This window comes from Centroberyx affinis, unplaced genomic scaffold (genome assembly GCF_046629955.1).
Source record: "Centroberyx affinis isolate AG114_WGS23_722 - 3 ecotype Tasmania unplaced genomic scaffold, CSIRO-AGI_Caff_v1 ptg002616l_1, whole genome shotgun sequence".
In the NCBI taxonomy this organism is placed as follows: domain Eukaryota; kingdom Metazoa; phylum Chordata; class Actinopteri; order Beryciformes; family Berycidae; genus Centroberyx; species Centroberyx affinis.
Genome location: NW_027280812.1, coordinates 7,282 through 25,125, shown reverse-complemented (window position 1 = coordinate 25,125; position 17,844 = coordinate 7,282). Strand labels below are relative to the sequence as shown.

General features: G+C 41.8%; 1 protein-coding gene across 2 annotated transcripts; it reads left to right on the top strand.

Moving 5' to 3' along the window:
- The first annotated feature begins 1,395 nt into the window (after window positions 1-1,395).
- Window positions 1,396-17,187, top strand: LOC139657065 (ral guanine nucleotide dissociation stimulator-like 1). Of its 2 annotated transcripts, none has more exons than XM_071534765.1 (17): window positions 1,396-1,762; window positions 4,735-5,024; window positions 5,897-5,941; window positions 6,360-6,559; window positions 7,056-7,210; window positions 7,463-7,711; window positions 8,458-8,561; window positions 9,011-9,095; window positions 10,225-10,296; window positions 11,038-11,124; window positions 11,424-11,456; window positions 11,891-12,012; window positions 13,121-13,210; window positions 13,768-13,897; window positions 14,478-14,792; window positions 15,170-15,284; window positions 15,408-17,187. In XM_071534765.1, exons 1-17 carry the CDS (start codon window positions 1,739-1,741, stop codon window positions 15,545-15,547), a joined length of 2,256 nt encoding a protein of 751 aa, XP_071390866.1. In that variant the 5' UTR covers window positions 1,396-1,738; the 3' UTR covers window positions 15,548-17,187. The 2 variants fall into 2 exon arrangements, with proteins under 2 accessions (XP_071390866.1, XP_071390865.1); XM_071534764.1 differs by having other exon boundaries at window positions 7,053-7,210.
- Window positions 17,188-17,844: the final 657 nt, after the last annotated feature.

Sequence of the window (17,844 nt, the reverse complement as noted above, 5' to 3'; positions counted from 1 at the left end):
GTCACCCAATCAGATAACGATACTAAAACATACTCAATGTACAACTAAATTTGTATGAGAGTAAAAATTAGAGTAAAAAAGCATCTTGGCCCCCAGGGAATACACGCCGTTGGTACTCCAGGCATGTAGGTGATGTTTCAAACAGGACATCAGTATCTCAGGTGATATCTCAGACAAACCTGGTCAAAGTTGGATGAAACTTGCATTAATTGTGTACCATGTTCCAGCATTTAAAAAACAAAATACATTGATTGGCCTTACAGGGGGCCATAATTAAAAGTCATATATTTGAACTCAGATGTGATATTTTAGACATCACTGGTCTGATTTTGACCAAATGTAGAGGGATGATGCATTTTGGCACTGTGTTCTGGCATTTACAGAATGACACTGACTGGCCTGATGGGGATGCTGTAATTAAAGGTCAAATTTTAAAACTGATTTTGATGGAACTTGGAGGGATGATGCATCTTGTTACTGATGTGACATACAGTATAAATAATAGTCCTGTAGTCCAGTGGGTCAGCTGTAGGCCTCTTGAAACACAAGCCTCATAACACTCAAAGAATGGAACTAAATGAAAGGTCAAAGTGAAGAAGCTTTGTCAGGATCATATGACCATCCCCTATTGTGATCTATAACTGATAACATGACAATACGAGTTCACAAGTGAGATCATGGGAATTGCAGATTTCTATCTCTGCCCTCAGAAAGGCTTGACACGCACACTGAAGCTTGACTGGCTTTTGCTGCTCTGAGGACAGGGAATAAACATATCAAATGAATGGAACTGCTAGTAAAAAGATTGTGAGTTAAAAAGACGTTTCATGTGGAAAGAATGTACATATAGAATGTCTTAATGGCCAGTGTGTAAGTAGTGGTGACACTCATTGGAAATATATTTTAAGTGGCCAAAATGTATTTTGGAGATACAGTAACAGATCATTTTGGAATATATGGAATAAACAAATAAGTTCTGTTATTGAGACAATTGCTTTCCTAACTATTATCAAACAGATATCCCACGGTAATCCCCTTAGGAAACAGAACCACAGTAACCCTATAATACATTTTATTTTAACTATCACAGCAAAACAATAGCCTAAAAAAACATAGCAACAAATAGCCTGCAATAAGGGCAGCGTAAACTCACGACTGAGTACCACAGACACATTATATAATATAATATTGTAGAATTTTTAGTGACCATCCCCCACCCCTCCACCCCTCCACCCCCACCACACACACACACACACACACAAAACACAAACACACTCCTCCCTAGTCAACACGTCCCGCAGAAAGTCGCCACCCACTATAAAGAGCTGCGAGTTTCAGTCCGCCTGTCAAGTGTTTCCACACGCAGCTGGAGACTCCGCAGCGAGTATCGGCGGATTAAAAAACACATTTTAGTGCGGAGAGAACCGAGTTGGGTTAATGTAGACCTCTGCTGTCTCACACAGATTTATCCCATAGCCCGCAGCTGACCCATGGTACAATGCAAATTTCTATGCGGACATAAAATGTAACGAATATTTTGCAGGAACGAAAACCGTCTTTGGATTTTTAATACAGGCGCATGAATGTAGTTCCAAGCAAGATAATTTAGAAAACTTTTTTTTTTATATCAACATGCAGCCTTAAACTTACTCTCGCGCAAGGTGGAAGTTTATTTTCAGTTCAAGAATTGTAATCCCTGTCAAGATGGAAAGTCACACTCCGTAGAAGAGCGGACGAGATGGGAAAATGGGAGTTAACCATGGTAAGACAAACTTTTGAAATTATTTGAAGAATAAACTTTTTGATGTAAAATGAAATGCGTAACTGAAGTCTACAATATGATTTATTTATGTATGACACTGAATTTAGGCTAATTAAGAAAAAAGCGAAAAGATCAAAAGTATTTTCTGATGACAGATGAGATACTTCTTGTTGAAATTAATTTAACTGTGCTATAGATTTAAAAAATACTGCTTTCGGTCTCATATGTTAGGATGGCCCTGGCTCTAGAAGTCCCACTTGATCCTGCTGTGGAAAGTTGGCTGTTGAAGTTTACATTTCACTTCTAAATTCCAGAGTTATTTTGAATAACCTCTGCATATTAATATTAGTCTAGAATAGTACACATCTGGAATATACTGCATTTTTTTTTGGTAATTCGCAGGCTGTAAGCATTGGGCTTCTGAAGCTGTGAAGGGTCAAGCCCATTCTATATTTGTGACTGTGCGTTTATTTACCTTATGTACCTAAGCATGTATCTGTCACTGAGTGTTATTTGCACTATGTTCCAGTGGGTTGAGGACAGTCGTCTTACAGCTCCATGATGTTATTCACACATTCTGGCTGTGTAGAGAGCATAGTGCCACTAGTGGCCCTGCTGACAATGAGTAACACACAGTAGGACACAATGCATGCACACAATGTTTCCCCTGTGCAGAAGCTAATTAGCCTATTCTAGTTTTAAGGACAATGGGGTTTATGTGTCTTAGTCAGCACTAGCAGACACTGCAATTAAGGTTTTTTCCTGACCTATATACGCTGGTCTGCTGTAAATAATTATGGTGTGACACATAGCCAGCTCCCATTTCATCCCCTCTCTATAATATCTTAAGTGAGTAACGCTCGCTATGCGGCCATGTTGCCCAGACATGAGCTTGGAATAAAATAGACAAATTATGAGTTTAGAAATCCTCATTTAAGATGCAAGAAGCTGTCTAGATTTGAAATTGGTTAGTAGAATGATTCAGATCCTATGACTCATGATATGCAATGTATGCTGTGCTGTTTGTATTAATGCACAGAATAACCACAGGAGAACAGATTTTACACGATGCTTGAGTATCAAGTAATAAGGGAAGAGGCCAAATTTTAGCAGCAAATGTACATGGCATTGAAGGTTATTAGCTGTCTCCCCAGTCTAGCTCTATAACATTTGTGATGCTCATGCAAAAACTGCTATTTGATTATTGAAGTTTAAAATATAGAAACCATAGCTCATAGACAGTAAACAAGGCAGTTACACGTGAAAGTGGGCTTAGATGTGTATTTTGTGTTCTTTGGATGAAAAGACTGGGGATGTAGCGATCTAAACAAGTGGTGCTTTGATGGATGGAGTGAGTGAAAAGGTAGATGAGAGGAGGGATGCACTGAGGGGGAGTATTGAAATAGAGGACTGACTACACAAGGGCGGTGATGAGCTAGATGTCGGTTTACATAAGGTGGGTGATTGGCAAATTCAAAATGGGAACTGTATTGTTATTGTAAGAGAAACTGTATTGTTATTGAGGGGGTTACAATTTTTGGATGAGGCTGGAGAGTTCAACGGTCATTGACAGTAATTTTAGAATTACAATCATATATTGTCAAGTGTCTGCCTTTGACCAGACTTTTTTAAATGATGCGACGCAGCTGCTGTCTCATTATACCACAGATCATCTTGTTCCCAAACAGCAAAGCCTGAACAAGGTGCTCAGTATTTGCATTCGATAAATCCTGCTCCTCTGCATAATAACGCTGAGTGCTGTTGAGCATTCTGGAGGAGCTCTTGCTGAAACACTGATCGCTGTCACTGAGATCAAACGAGGTCTGGTCTCTCGTCTGAAAGCATAATGGAAAATCATCACGTTTCATCAAAATCATAACTAACAGGCCTCAATCTCTTTTCGTATTGGCCAGCGGAGGATGAGTGAGGTTATGAAATCGAGAGCGCGCTGACATTTACACACTGTTTTGCATCTGTTTTCACATTTTGCTTACAATGCAGTAACCTTTGATAATCCTGTATTTGTCCATAAACATCGATTTCATGTCATCCTACAAAGTACCTGGAAATGTAAGGTTACAGCTTGGTAGGTAAATCGTGGAAATGAAAACTGAACACTGGCGAACGTCAGCATGTAAAGTGGACAAACACCTGATATTTACTGGCTGCATGATCTGCTCCACCTGAACAGCTCATCATCACACGCCAACCTGTTTGTGTGGTCATCGTAGGCTTGAAACGATGGTTATGACTATAGGGGTTGCAGAGCTGCTGACTCACGCATGCAGGATCACCAAAGGCTTAGTGGGGTGTCGTGTCACTTGTTTGTGTGTCTGTTGGTTGACCTAGCTGTTTGGTTATGGAGGCTTGCTGCTATTTTTACCTCCACGTGCCCCAGCCTCTGACCCTGGTGTTGTGACCAGTAACATAACTATGTCTTCCGTAGATGTCCTGACCTGTATATTTCAAGGGACAAAGGCTACTCTGGGCATTGGATGATATCCATGGTAACCCATTTCTTACCTCACGATACGGTTCGATACACGATATGGGGTTCATGATTCAATACAACCAAGATATGATGTCATAAATTAAAGTTCAATGACAACAAATTGTGATTGTGCAGAATTATGTTTATGTCTGAGCCACAAATCTTTCTAGCGATGGGATTGGCTTGCTAGAATGTAAACAACAATTTAAAAATGTCATTGCAAAGTAAAAAAAATAAAAGATAATTTGCATGGAGAGCTTGTGAAATAATAATAGGCAAGCCATGTGATTTGTGATTACTACAGCAGAATAAAATGGAGCAAATATCACAAGTCATTTTTCTGCCTCACGATGCTTATTGTCACATTTTTGTATCGCGATGCATTGAATTTCGATACATTGTCCCATCCCTATATCTTAGTGTGGGTGTAAACTAGACTCAAACTCTAAACAACATTATTCTTGGCCTCCATCCGACGCAGAACCCAGTTCAGGAGTGGGGTGAGGAGTTTGAGGAAGGGGCGGTGTACGGGATCACCCTGCGGCGAGAGCCCGTTCCCCCCTCCCCCGACCCCGGCAAGACGAAGCCATGCTGCGCTTTTGTCCAGTACCGGACCAGCAAGGTGCGCCGACTGAAGGCCGCTACTCTGGACCTGCTGGTCAACCATCTGCTGGACCCCGGCTGCCAGGAGCAGGACTACGGCAGGATCTTCCTCTCCACATACAGGACCTTCACCAGCATGTCGACGCTCATAGAGCTGCTCTTCCAGAGGTACTGTGTCTCTGTCACGGTGTCACTGTCAGACAGCTGAATTTATAGGCCTTCATGTCAGTTAACAATGTAGAAGATGTAAGTTGTGTGTCCAAAGCCATTCAACCTTTTTATACAACTGTCCAAAGTACCTTAACACCCTGTCTGTACCACTGTGTGCCATTTTCAATCCAGTTTTTCTCTAGTTAATGGTTAGTTGAATGAGCTAAATATTTGTACTATGGCACTGCAGCTCCCCTCGCCATTAATTCAAAGTGGAACACTCATTCAAATTCACACTCGCACTGCCATTCACACATCTCTGCTTCAGTCTTTGTTTCCCTCTCTCTCTCTCTGGGTTTCTATAGCTCTGTCAACCACCGCAATTGGCAACATTTTGGTGTGGTTTCACCTTTTTCTTCTGCTTATCATCTCCCCCTGCTCAGAAAGCACACTCCTCTTTAAAAACATTCCTGGTTAATCGCACTACCAAATAAGATTTGGTGTAATTTGCGTCGGCGTGTTGGGGCGCAGATGACAGCCCATCTCTTCTGTGTGAGCCTTTGAAAAACAACTTTTGTACATGCAAAGTCACCATGTTGCGTCAGGGCCTTTTTTTTGACATTGTTTCCCTGACAAAGCAACAGCCTCCCGCCATCTTTGATGTAATAATAACTACCTAGCAGGTGCTCATTACTGTGGCCCTTTCAACAACAACAATTATGCACAGAGCGGTTTTAGATTGTGGTTAGCATGAAGTCAGGTTCAGGATAGCTGCATGGCAGGGGCAAATGATCATGTAAAAAAAACTTATATAATAAGCTGAGAGTATGGCCACGAGCTCAGAGGCCTTTTCATATCTGTGCCTGACTGTCCCTGTTCTCTCCTTATAGGGACAGTGCCATGGCAGATCTGGACAACAGTGAATGCTACAGGAGGTGGGTGGATGAATTTTTATTCAAATCCTATGGAGCAGTATGGAGAGTTTCATAACAAAATGAGATATTCTCCATTTAATCAAGTTACACCTTTCAAAAGTTGCAGACTGGATCTTCAATATTGCATCAATTACATAAAGTTATGAACGTTTACATTTTAGGAATTTAACCGACACTATTATGCAGCAACTTACAATGAAATAGATCTCTTCATATGAACACTGTTGCAGGTTGCAGTAAAGCTCTAACCCTAACCAATATTGTCCACTGCTGGAAATATAGCCACAAATTGCTCTATTGGCGCTTAAGCCCTTCTGCAACCCCTAGGATGTCATTTTAACACACTGAACCCCTACCTGCTCACTCATTCTGGCCAGTTAAATGGCTAAATGTAACTCTTCTGCTGCTGTCTCCCCAGCCCCCTGTTGGCCCTTGTCCAGACATGGCTGGATGAGTACAGTGAGGACTTCAGGGACCCCCCCCTGCACCCCTCGCTCTGGCTGCTGCTGGACCACCTGAGGATCAGCTCTGCTGTGGCCGACAACATGCGCAGCCAGCCCAATTTCTGCTCCCTGGCTGGACAGGCTGAGGCACTGCTCAAGAGGTTCCAGAGAGAAGGTGAACCTCCACCACACAACATAACCATGTAAACATAAGTGATGATACCTGGGCAGTTTTTTGAGGCAGTTGAGATGGGAAATATTGTCTGCAGTAGGGATAACATCTATGCTGAAATTGATGGGATTATTTTTGGGGTTCTTGAGGGATTTCATTTTTTTTTTTTTTTTTTTTTTACATATAACTCCCATTCATTTTTAATGGGATATCACCATTTTACTGCCTTTTCCCTGCTTTTTGTGTTCCTCATCACATCCTTAATATGTTGGATTATATGGATCAAAAGTATGAAGATTTACTTTAGTGAGTCGGCTTTAGTTGCTGGTCTTAGATGTTGATTAACTTGCTCATCCACATTACCTATTGTCCACATGTTTTAGTAGTCAACATACCATACCGTCAGTCTTATTATAGGTAACAATGATTGACAATCTCTGAAATAAGGGCATGACCATTATTTTTTTCTTGATCCCCTCTCTCTCTGTTTGTTCAGAAGCTGACACAAATAGCAGTTCTGCCCAGGCAGATGTAGAACAAGATGTGGAGGGTTCTGGCGATGAAGGATCAGACTGTGAAAACTCTCCTCATCAAGGTGACATCATGGATTTCTTCGTCTCGGCCATCGCAGAGCAGCTAACCCGGCTGGACTCTGTAAGTGAGAGGAAAGGCTTCTTAACCTATATCACACTGTCATTTGGTCTGAATCTGAAGGAGATGGTGTTAGTGTAATGGAGTTTTCCATTGTGGTTTTGTTTTTTTGTTTCACATTGCCATAAGAGAATGAACCACTTGACTACTGCCACTTGACCCCAACCTCCTTATGTTTCACAAGACTTAGAGCTATGGGGATATGGCACATTGAAAACAGCAAAAGGCTAATGATTAATTTCCTCTGTGTTCCAGGCTCTGTTTGTCAAAGTGGTGCCTTACCAGTGTTTGGGCTGTGTGTGGTCCCAGAGAGACAAGAAGGAAAACATGTCTCCCACCATCCGGGCCACCATTGCCCAGTTCAATGCCATCACCAACCGGGTCATCACCTCCCTGCTGTGCCGGCCTGCTGCCAGCACCTCCAGCCCCACCTCGTCCCGCAGGCCGCCCACCACGCCCACGCAAAGGGCCCGCATCATAGAGAAGTGGATCAGAGTAGCACAGGTCAGTCAAGAGGAAGCCATGCTGCTTGACTCTAAGCCATAATGGCTAATGATTAGGCACCATTGCAGTACTGACTCCAAATTTTAGCAGGGGTATTTCTGTACGGCAGTGTGGTTATGCAGATTTTAATTAAACTTTTAAACAAACATGTAGATACGTCAGAAAACTCTAACACCTCTACAAGGAGTTTTACAAGCATTGATTTACATAGGGGCAAGTTGTTATTGTTCTTTGGTGTCAACTGCTGTTGGCAAGATTTCATGTTGTTAGGCAATGAAAACAAAGAAATGCACTTGACAGTATTCTAATGCACCAACTAATAGCCATACCACCATGACCTTATACATGGGAGCAACAGTGTGCATAACATTTCTGTGGGGTCAGGGTATTATATTAGATATTTTACATTAACCTTTGGCTGCAAACCTCCCTATAGCATTGTTATTTCAACAAATATGTTTCCAATCCTATTTATCTCATTTTCTTAGCTGCAAAAAATTCAGCATTTAACATTCCAGCTCCTCTGCACACCACAAGACTTTATGTGCTTATCAGAGTCTTGAACCACACTGAGTCTTGACATTTCATTTCATCTTGATTGACTAAACCATTTATCAGGAGTGTAACCAGAAACACATAAATAGCAGATTAACTGGAATATGCTATTTGAAATTAACGGGACTAGAACATCCAATGTAGTGAATCCATTGAACTCAAGGAATATTAATCAGTTGTTTCTTCTACAGGAATGTCGTCAGCTGAAGAACTTCTCCTCTCTTAGGGCAATCCTGTCGGCCCTTCAGTCTAATGCGGTTTACAGGCTGAGAAAGACCTGGGCTGCTGTTAGCAGGTAGGCACTGCAGGCAGGGAGGGACACAAGGACCGGGCTGGGTCAGAGACATTTAAAAGGCTAGGGTTGGGCCCGTCTCTATGGCTGTTTTATTGTGTTCTACATAATTATCCTTTAACGAGGGCATTGAACCCTCATCAAATAACATTTTAATGTCATTGAGGATGCAAGTCAGCGTGTCTCTCTTTTGGGTGACCCATATTTCATCTCAAGTCATAAATAATGATGTTCCATAACATTCCAGTGAACAATGATAATGTCAAGGATAACTGAACTGAACTATAACCTCATAAATTTCTCTGCTGTCAACCATCTGTTCTTGGACCAAGAAGTGAAAGTTAAAATGTAAACGCCTGCTATTGTATAACAGTTCATCATGATTGCAAAGTGCCCATTTTTGGACTAAATAGCTGTATATTTAATACAGATGGCTTTTATTCTGTTTCTAGGGACAGCATGGCCACCTTTGATAACTTATGGGAGACCTTTCCTGATGAGAACTGTGTTCTGACCAACAGAGAGATCCTGGTTGAGGTGAGAAGGACAAAAGATGGAATGAACTGCATAGAAGTGATGGTTGAGCTTGTTATAAAGCATGTCAGATCTAAAGCCCCAATCCTGAAACTATGTGGATTTTTAGTTTTTGTGAGTGTAGAAAAATGCCTTCAATCCAATGAATTGAAGGCTAATCAAATCGTTAACCAACCAAGTAGTGGGGTAACAGTGTTTCAACAAATGGTGCTTTACTGGAAGTACAGATTGGGGCTTTAATCTCTAAGAATATTTGTGATCTTAAACAGGTCAGGATACATCCACACAATACACACACAACACAAAGACATTCTACTTGTTCAAAACATGTGACTGGAGTGCTTGGAAATGTACATGGATTTTCTACTGACTTATTAAAAAAATCTTGTAGGTTAATGTTTCTTTTAGGTTAATGTTTAGAGAAATAGCTTAACTCAGTGTCAATGGGAAGCTAGTGTTCTTTTTTTTTTAGCCTCCTTTAGGCGGTTGCGTCAGAGGCGCCTTGTGTCTAGTCACAGTGAAAGGACTCATAAGTCAATAGATCAGTACTTTTTGTCCACAACATCCAAGCAACTTCCACTAATATTTGCTGCTACATAATCATGCTCAAATAGATTCCCCATTGGAAATGCTTTTAAGTGTCTTGCACCTTTTTACCTTATTGTTCTCCTCCACTTTGCATTGTAGTAGGTTTCAGGCGCTCCCTTTTTATAAAGGAAGCTTTTATCTGTGTAAACAGTATCACACACTTATGTACTTTAGCCTAATCCTTGGGCTCCTTTAGACAGACGACACACTGTAAACACACACATACATACAGAGTGCTCAAAACTAGACTGGTTCCCATTATACAGGACATCCAAGTTACTGTATAATAAAACCAAACCTGGTATTGAAGAATTTGCTTGTGAAGGAAAATCTAAACCTCCAACAGGTTCAGACTTTCATTTCAAGCCCTCCCGAAGCATGTGTGCGTGCCTGTTGGTGTACACACACACACACACACACCCCTACACAGAAGTGAAAATCACAGCCAATGTTTTTATTTTCAATTCACTGATTCGACAATGGGACCCTGTATGTGCCCATAACCTCCCGCTAAATATAGCTCTATCTGACCCCCTTTTCACAGGACGGGGGCCAACCGGCTGTGGATAACATTTCTCCCAAGATATCCAAGCGGTGTCCAATCCCCAGACAGATGGTAAGCTATACCTCAGGGTGAGAATAGAGTGAGAAGTGAGATGAAGCCTACTGCTATAAGTCACTGAGGTCTAGTTCAACCTAAATGCTAAGCAGTGATCTTCTTCTTCAGTTGCAACAAACGGGCTACTATACTGTTGGAATATTACAAAAATAGAATCACATGGCGAGTGAGGAAAGCCTATTCAGTTGATCTTATAATCCTTTACCACTGTGGGGAAAGAGGAAGGAAGGATTCTGGTATTGTCTTGTCAGTAGTTTTACCTAAGGCTCGTATTTAGTTTCATCTTTTCAAAAAGTCCCATGTAGAATCCAAACCTTCTCATATTATACAACTCTGTAAAACCACAAGAGACTGTGCTGGTTCCCCCCAGTGTGGGAGGAGGACCTCTGGCATGGCAGAGACTCAAACCTATCTTTAGCCCCCCTCAATGTCTCTGACGAGTTTGAAATGGCCTCAGTTTACCAGGATTAAAGGCCAGTAATAATAGACCAGACAGGAGTCTTTTATGAGTCATATGCGCGTTCTCCTGGGCCGTAACATGAACCTGCAGTGCTGCTGCTGTGACGTACGGACTGAATGTGAAGGCACACCGATCTCAATGCATTTCTGGAAGAAAAAGGCATAGAAAATTGATTGCTTGAAATGTCACACAAAGCCTTGAAAACTCCAAGCAGATTCCATGGCATTGTAGTGACGTATGTGTGTGTGTGTGTGTGTGTGTGTGTGGTCTCTCTGCAGAGTACCTCTAGTGGAGTGGTTCCCTACCTGGGCACCTATCTGACTGCCCTCACCATGCTGGACACCGCTCTACCAGACACTATGGAGGTACATACTGTGGCCTGAATGGGAATTCCTGTGTAACACATTGGTTCACCATTGAAATAAAACTATAGTAGATAATAAGACTTTCAAATCAGTCTCTTTTTAGATGAAGCCAATCATGTAGCAAACAAAATACAGAATGATATATGTTATTTGCCCTGTCAAATTAAGTTTCCATAGATACTACTGGTTCCATTTTGCCATGTACACAGTGTAATGTTTTCTCACTTTCTTGTATAATTAATCATAGATTTAGATATACAGTAGGATCAATATATAATCATAACATATTCTCTTGACAGGGGGGGCTCATAAACTTTGAGAAGAGGAGGAGGGTAAGTGTGGTTCCTCTTTTTATCCTCTTCCATATCTTTCACTTTTATTGATCATTTTATTTACAGTAGAAAGCAAACAAAGGTGTCCAGCAAATATTACACATTCTGTTATCACCACTGCATTCTTTTCTCTGAGTCTCCTGGGTGTGCATGTTAGTGTTGGTTGAGTAGTGAGAGTTGATAGTATATTCTTAGTACTTGACACGCTGAAGGGGAGAGACCTGTGCACCTTTTGTGCTGTTTTATGTGCCGGCTGTTTGTGGCCTATTTTCTTATACATTTATCTCTCTGACTCTGACTGTTCAAAGTATCACTGTGCCTTGTTGTTCAAGGCAGGGTTATGTAAGCACGCAGGTGACAGGAGTCGGGACGGCTCGCTGTCTCTGTCACTCCGGTTTACCTGTTTTTCCATCGCCCCTCTCCTCTCCCTGCAGGAGTTTGACATTCTGTCACAGATTCGGCTGCTCCAGGCATCCTGCTCCCTGTACAACCTGCCCCAGCACCCCAGGATTGCCGCCTGGCTGCAGGGACACAAGCTGCTCACTGACCAGGAGAGGTGAGGTGGAGGAAGTGTCATTCAGTGTCGACTTCAAAATTTTAATTTTTTCCCCCCTATTACATTTGAACGTGTCAAAACACGCCCCTTGTTCCTTTTTTGCAAACTTCACAGTAGTGGTCCTCAGTTATTTATTTATCCCTCATTGTTTTTATAGTTCAGTGAGAAGAGTCTGTGATAGGATCAGGCTGTACAGTGTAGCCCACTGGAGGCCCAACAACAGCTTTGGTAGTTGCATAATCTGAAATGTGCATTATAAAAAATCCTCTGCTGTCATTGGAGATTTCATACCCCATGAGGACAAATAAAGGCGTGTAGGTTTCTAAGAAAAACTCTCTGCACTTAAATTTATCACAATGTGCAGTCATACTGTGGTTCAATGTGTCAAATAGTCATATATCTGTGTATACTTAATACTTAATCATACTGTGTCAATTAATCATTTCTGGTCTTGTTATCAGTTGGAACAGCAGATTTAATACTATCTAGACTAGAGTCAGAGTCTTGTCATATAGAACCATTGGCACTTGACACTTGACACAAGTCATAATCAGTGGCATTTTTGTATAACTGAACAAAGTTTTGCTATTCTATATCGCTGATTGATATAACACAATAGTGATTCAACCTATACCCAGTTCATGAAAGCTTTTACATTTGCTGCATTTGTTGTTCTAAAAACCTGGTGTTAGGTAGATTTCTTCCAGGCAAAATCCTCTGGCACATAGGAGGTGATGCGTTTTTATGTAACTGGAAGCAGCATCAGTGATTTGTTTGGAATAAACAGAAGAACAACTGGGTAGTTGGCATGAGCAGCAATAGCCACCATGGGTGAGCAGGCAAAGAACAGACTGGTACCTAGAAAAACGGTACAGTACTGACCTGTTTGATTGCCAAGTGATTTCTGGGAAGTGCAGTGCAAAAACACCACAGGAATGACTGCTTAGCACCAAAGATGTTGCCAAAATAAAAAAAAAACAAAAGACAAATATGTAGATCACCTCTTTAAGTGCCTCAAGACTCGCCAACCACCAACGAGCACAAACAAAGTTTTCTTAGGTAAATGAAAAGCTGCAGTCGAGGCTCTAAATATTTACTTTTGCTACAGCTATGAACTGTCGAGACAACTGGAGCCTCCAGTGGATCTTTGTTCCCCAACGCCCTGGAGCCACCGCACACTCACAAAGAAACTCTCCTCGTGAGTATTGTACTGTGGGCTAATCTACATACTGTTGACACATGCACAGTGCGCGTTCATGATATGTACAGAGATAGACCTGAACGCAACAAATACACTTTGAAGTCACAGCCGTCAGTAGTTAAAATCAGTGACAGTAGTCAAAATGTCCTGGCTGACCCGCTTTCTAAATTTGGGTACCTTTGCCATCGCTTAAAAGGACTCTACTATTTTGGGTTAGGGTTAGGTTTATAGAATTTTTAGAGGCATTGTTATGCAACACACAGTAAAGGGAAAAGAAACAAAATATTGCAGTATTGTATTCAGAGGATTTGAAATGCATGTACAGTATTTATTTTTTTATGATGCCTTGCCATAAACAGTGATTGTTGGCTTTGTAATGCGGTTTGCTGTCACACAATAGCCAAACACTCATTGTTTGCCTAACAAAATGCCTGTGTGGCGATGTAAGAGAATACTAAAACTAGTAAAATTACAACTTTTAATAGTAAAACTTCCGGCTAATGCATTTGATCCTGCTTCTTCGATTCATACTGTAGTCGTATCTCTGTCTTCAGCCTCCTGACAGTGAGTGAAGGATCTAAGAAGCTACTGGCAGACCAGATCAGTGTGTCGTCTTCTGGATCCAGTGGATCTGACATGGAGGATCTATCCTCACCAAACTCAGCCTGTTCCATCAGACTGCAGGTAAACAACTATTTTGTGTGTGTCTGTGTGCGAGCGTGTATCTATCTCATTGTTTCATATCCTTGTTTCTGTCCATCCCTTGTCCTCATTTGTGCAATCAGTGGTGTCCTTGTTCAAGGTTTGGTCACGCTGCGCCTTCATCCAATGGATCTCTGTGTTCAGCAAAACATCCACTATTTACACTTCACAAACAATCATCCCCTTTTTAAGCAGTCAAACACACCCTGAAGCATTTGTAATGAGCAGTTAAATACAATGACTGGCCTTCACTTCAAAAGAGGAACACTTATATAATCTCCCATTACAACAGATCCTCACTGATGGGCTATTGAAACTAGTGCACGTCCTTGAGAAGTGGAATTTCCATTGAGCCGGTCCTTAGCCGAGCTGGAGTAGTGTTTGTTTAATGGAGCACGGATCTCACTGCTCCAGCATGGCTCAATACCTTAGTTGTTCCCTGCAGAAAAATCAATTTCTCCAACAAAAAAACATATTGATATTCTCTTTGTCTCATTTCTGTCACTCTTTCTCCCTCGTCTCGTCTCTCTTCTCTCTTGCTTGCTTTCCTTCTCTCTTGCAGTCCTTCTCCAACTCTTGCAACAATGTGTCCGAGGTCTTCTCTTCCTCTTCCTCCTCTTTGCCCTGCTCCTCCACCGCCTCCTCTCCGGACTCCCCCACTCCTTCCAGCTCCTCCTCCAGTTCGCAGCCGGATCTTTGCACTCCGGCCACCTCCGGCGGTGGTGCTCGGCCGAAACCCACCCTGGCGTCGCAGCACAAGCGCTCTGTGTCCATGACCTCCCTGCCCGTCTATAACCGCCAGGTGGCCGACTCCTGCATAGTCAGGGTCAGCGTGGAGCTGGGCAGTCACAATGGCAACATGTATAAGAGCATCCTGGTGAGTTCATCCTGAGATGTCGGTTGGAAAATGTTTGGTCTTAAGTCCATAAGTTCTTGGTGGAAACTTAGTAGATATTCAGTGAACACAGTAAATAATTGATGTATTGAAGATGTATTTTAAGGTAAAGGAATGACTGAACGGATTGGTATGTGCACTACACCTTTAACATTTAGAATGGGCCAAAGGGGCAATGCTCTTGACAGAAACCCTTCTGATTTTAAGACATCGACTCAAGGTTGCAATGGGTGAAACAGGGAAACGTAGTGCAAAGGCTGACTTTCAGATGAGTGGCTAGAGCGTTTTAAGTCAATGACTTCCTGCTTCTGTTAGGTCTGTGTGTTAATGGTGCATTTGACTCTTTTTGTCCTTCACAGTTGACCAGCCAGGACAAAACTGCCCAGGTGATTCAGAGGGCATTGGAGAAGCATCACCTCGAACACATGAGCTGCCAGGAGTTCACCCTCACACAGGTCATCTCCCAGGAAAGAGGTCAGAACAGAAAAGCTTGTTCTACATGTTCTTAATGTTGTACTATCAAATAGCTGAAATGTTGCTGATAAATGCCAATGTCCACTTTTGACAATCGTTCTACCCTGTTTCTTCTCTTTTCAGAGTTGCTCATACCAGACAAAGCAAACGTATTCTATGCCATGTCCACCACAGCAAACTTTGACTTTGTTCTGCGTCAATTCCCAAAAGGCCAGAAGAAACCACTGAGAGCCACTTCCAGTCTCGGACGGTACACAAAATAGTGCCTTGGGGTCTGCAAGCAAAGACTACCAGTGCAAGATGGACTGAGCTTGGGGAATTGCTTATTTTTAATATCTGTTCATAAGAAAAGAGGGAAAGCATACCAAGTACAGTATGTCCTTCAAGATGGTCCGTCCGTTTTGGATACCAGAGAGGTGAAAATGTGAAGTAATCATGTTAACTGACAAGATGATGCAATGGCACTTTATGAAGAAGAATGCACACCTCCAAGACGGAGGGAACTGTTTTTAAAAACACTTGGAGCAGAAATGCCTTTAATTCCCGGTGGAATAAACTCTTTGTGAATCCCACCATTGAACCTCGAACTGAACACATTCCTTTTTAACAGTTTCCCTGGAGTGTTTTACCTCTTTGGAAATGGTCACAGGATTGAAGCACATGATAGAATCAAGGGTCAACGGTTTTAACTCTGAGACTGCTGTTAGATCTCATGTATGATAAATCCATGTGCATAAACACACACACACTTAAACCGTACTCCACACCTACACACTCACACATACCACACTCCACATCCTCTCCAGAGAACAACACGTGCCAACAGCAGTGACCTATTTACACATGGACATTGAGAAATTACGGACAATTTCCCAACGCAGCTGAGCACCATTAATAACCTGTGTGTTTAAAAGGGAATGGGGTCAAACGCTGTATGAAGGACATACAGTAGTTAACAGACTCTTGAGGCCCCTGAACAGGTTTTCAGCCACTTGAGATGAGCGGGCCTGGTCTGCGTGTGTTGCTGTGCCAATGCCATCTGAGAAGTGGGTGGGAACGTTCTCACCGGATCACGATGTTCCTTGGGAGTTTCAGGCCCGCTCTGCCAGCGTCACTGCGATACTCATCATGTGCGGCAGAAAGGAAGAGCGGCAGCCCCGACTGGAAGGATGGCATTCCTGAGTCTGGGTAACCATGGCAGCAGCAGTGACTTTGACGGACAGCTCTTTGAGGACACGCAAGCGACGGGATGCACACGTGTGAACGGCTATCTAGATTTATCTTATGTTGATGACCTAACGATGAGTGTGCCTTGTGAAACGCGGACTAGAATTTCAGTGTTAGTGCTGTATATGTGATTTGGATTTTCAGCTTTTAGGTTTTGTAATGTTTTGTATTTATTTCTCCTGCGGTTCCACTGTGGTTCATGTTGATCCCACTGGTGATTAATTGTGCACCTTAACACGTTCTGTTGATTCACTAGGTGGCTTTAAGTTGTGTTTTGACTGTTAAGAAAATATGAAAAAAAAAAAAGTTTAACTATGATCAATATAGTTATCATTTTAGAGATTTCTGTGATTAATGGATACTGAGAATATTTAAAATATCAATGTTGAAACTTTTTTTTACTTCAGATTTTCTTCAAAAATGTGTTTAAAGAGTAACTAAACCTCAAATCTGTGTAAATCCTGACATCTATTGGTAAAAAACATGCTACTGAAATTGTCATCCATTCTCTGCTATTGGCTTATCTTTGGTGACATCACCTGTCAGGCTTTATACAGATTTGGGTTTGGGGTTTAGTTACTCTTTAACAAATTTTGTTCAGACTCGTGAAGCCTGGATGTAACTGGTGCTAAAATGGCTTGACTAAAGTTTAAAGGGGAACGTATACGTTATTCCACACTGACACATTTATGTTTTCTTGTGAGTTGATAATGAACACATTGTCACAGGAGGGCAGTAGTTGCAAGGAGAAGGCTTACACATGTGCACACACACACCTGGTAAAATCACAGCCGTGTACTCTCACTCAGCAGTTCAATTACAGAATTTGAAGGTTAAGTGCCTTGCTCAAGGGTATGGCAGCTGTTGAGGAAGGGAATGGATGTCTTTTTAATTCCTCTACCCAGATTGTTGCAGCTGATCTGGGGCTTTGAAGCAGCAAACTCTTTCCCTCTAGCTTGCTTCTCTAAACTCTGCCACCTCTTGACAGATCAGAGTCCTGATCATATCATTCTTACCTTATTAAAAGATTGATTTTTGTTCACTCTTGTGATCAATTAAGAGAATACAATGGTTGTAAAACAAAAAAGAAATGATACGCTGTTGGCTTTGAAGATCAGGTAAAAAAAAAAAAAAATACAGCATCTGAGATCTGCTGCCACACTGTATTGACATCTTCCTAATAAACACTTTTTCAAGCCTATTTGTCTAAAATTGTCTGACCGTGTTTATACTGTTAGGACCAATTGAACCACTCAATGGGGAAGTGGAAGGAATAATGATAATAATAATTATCTGCGTAGAACTTTTCTAAAACACAGAAGGCAATTTCCAA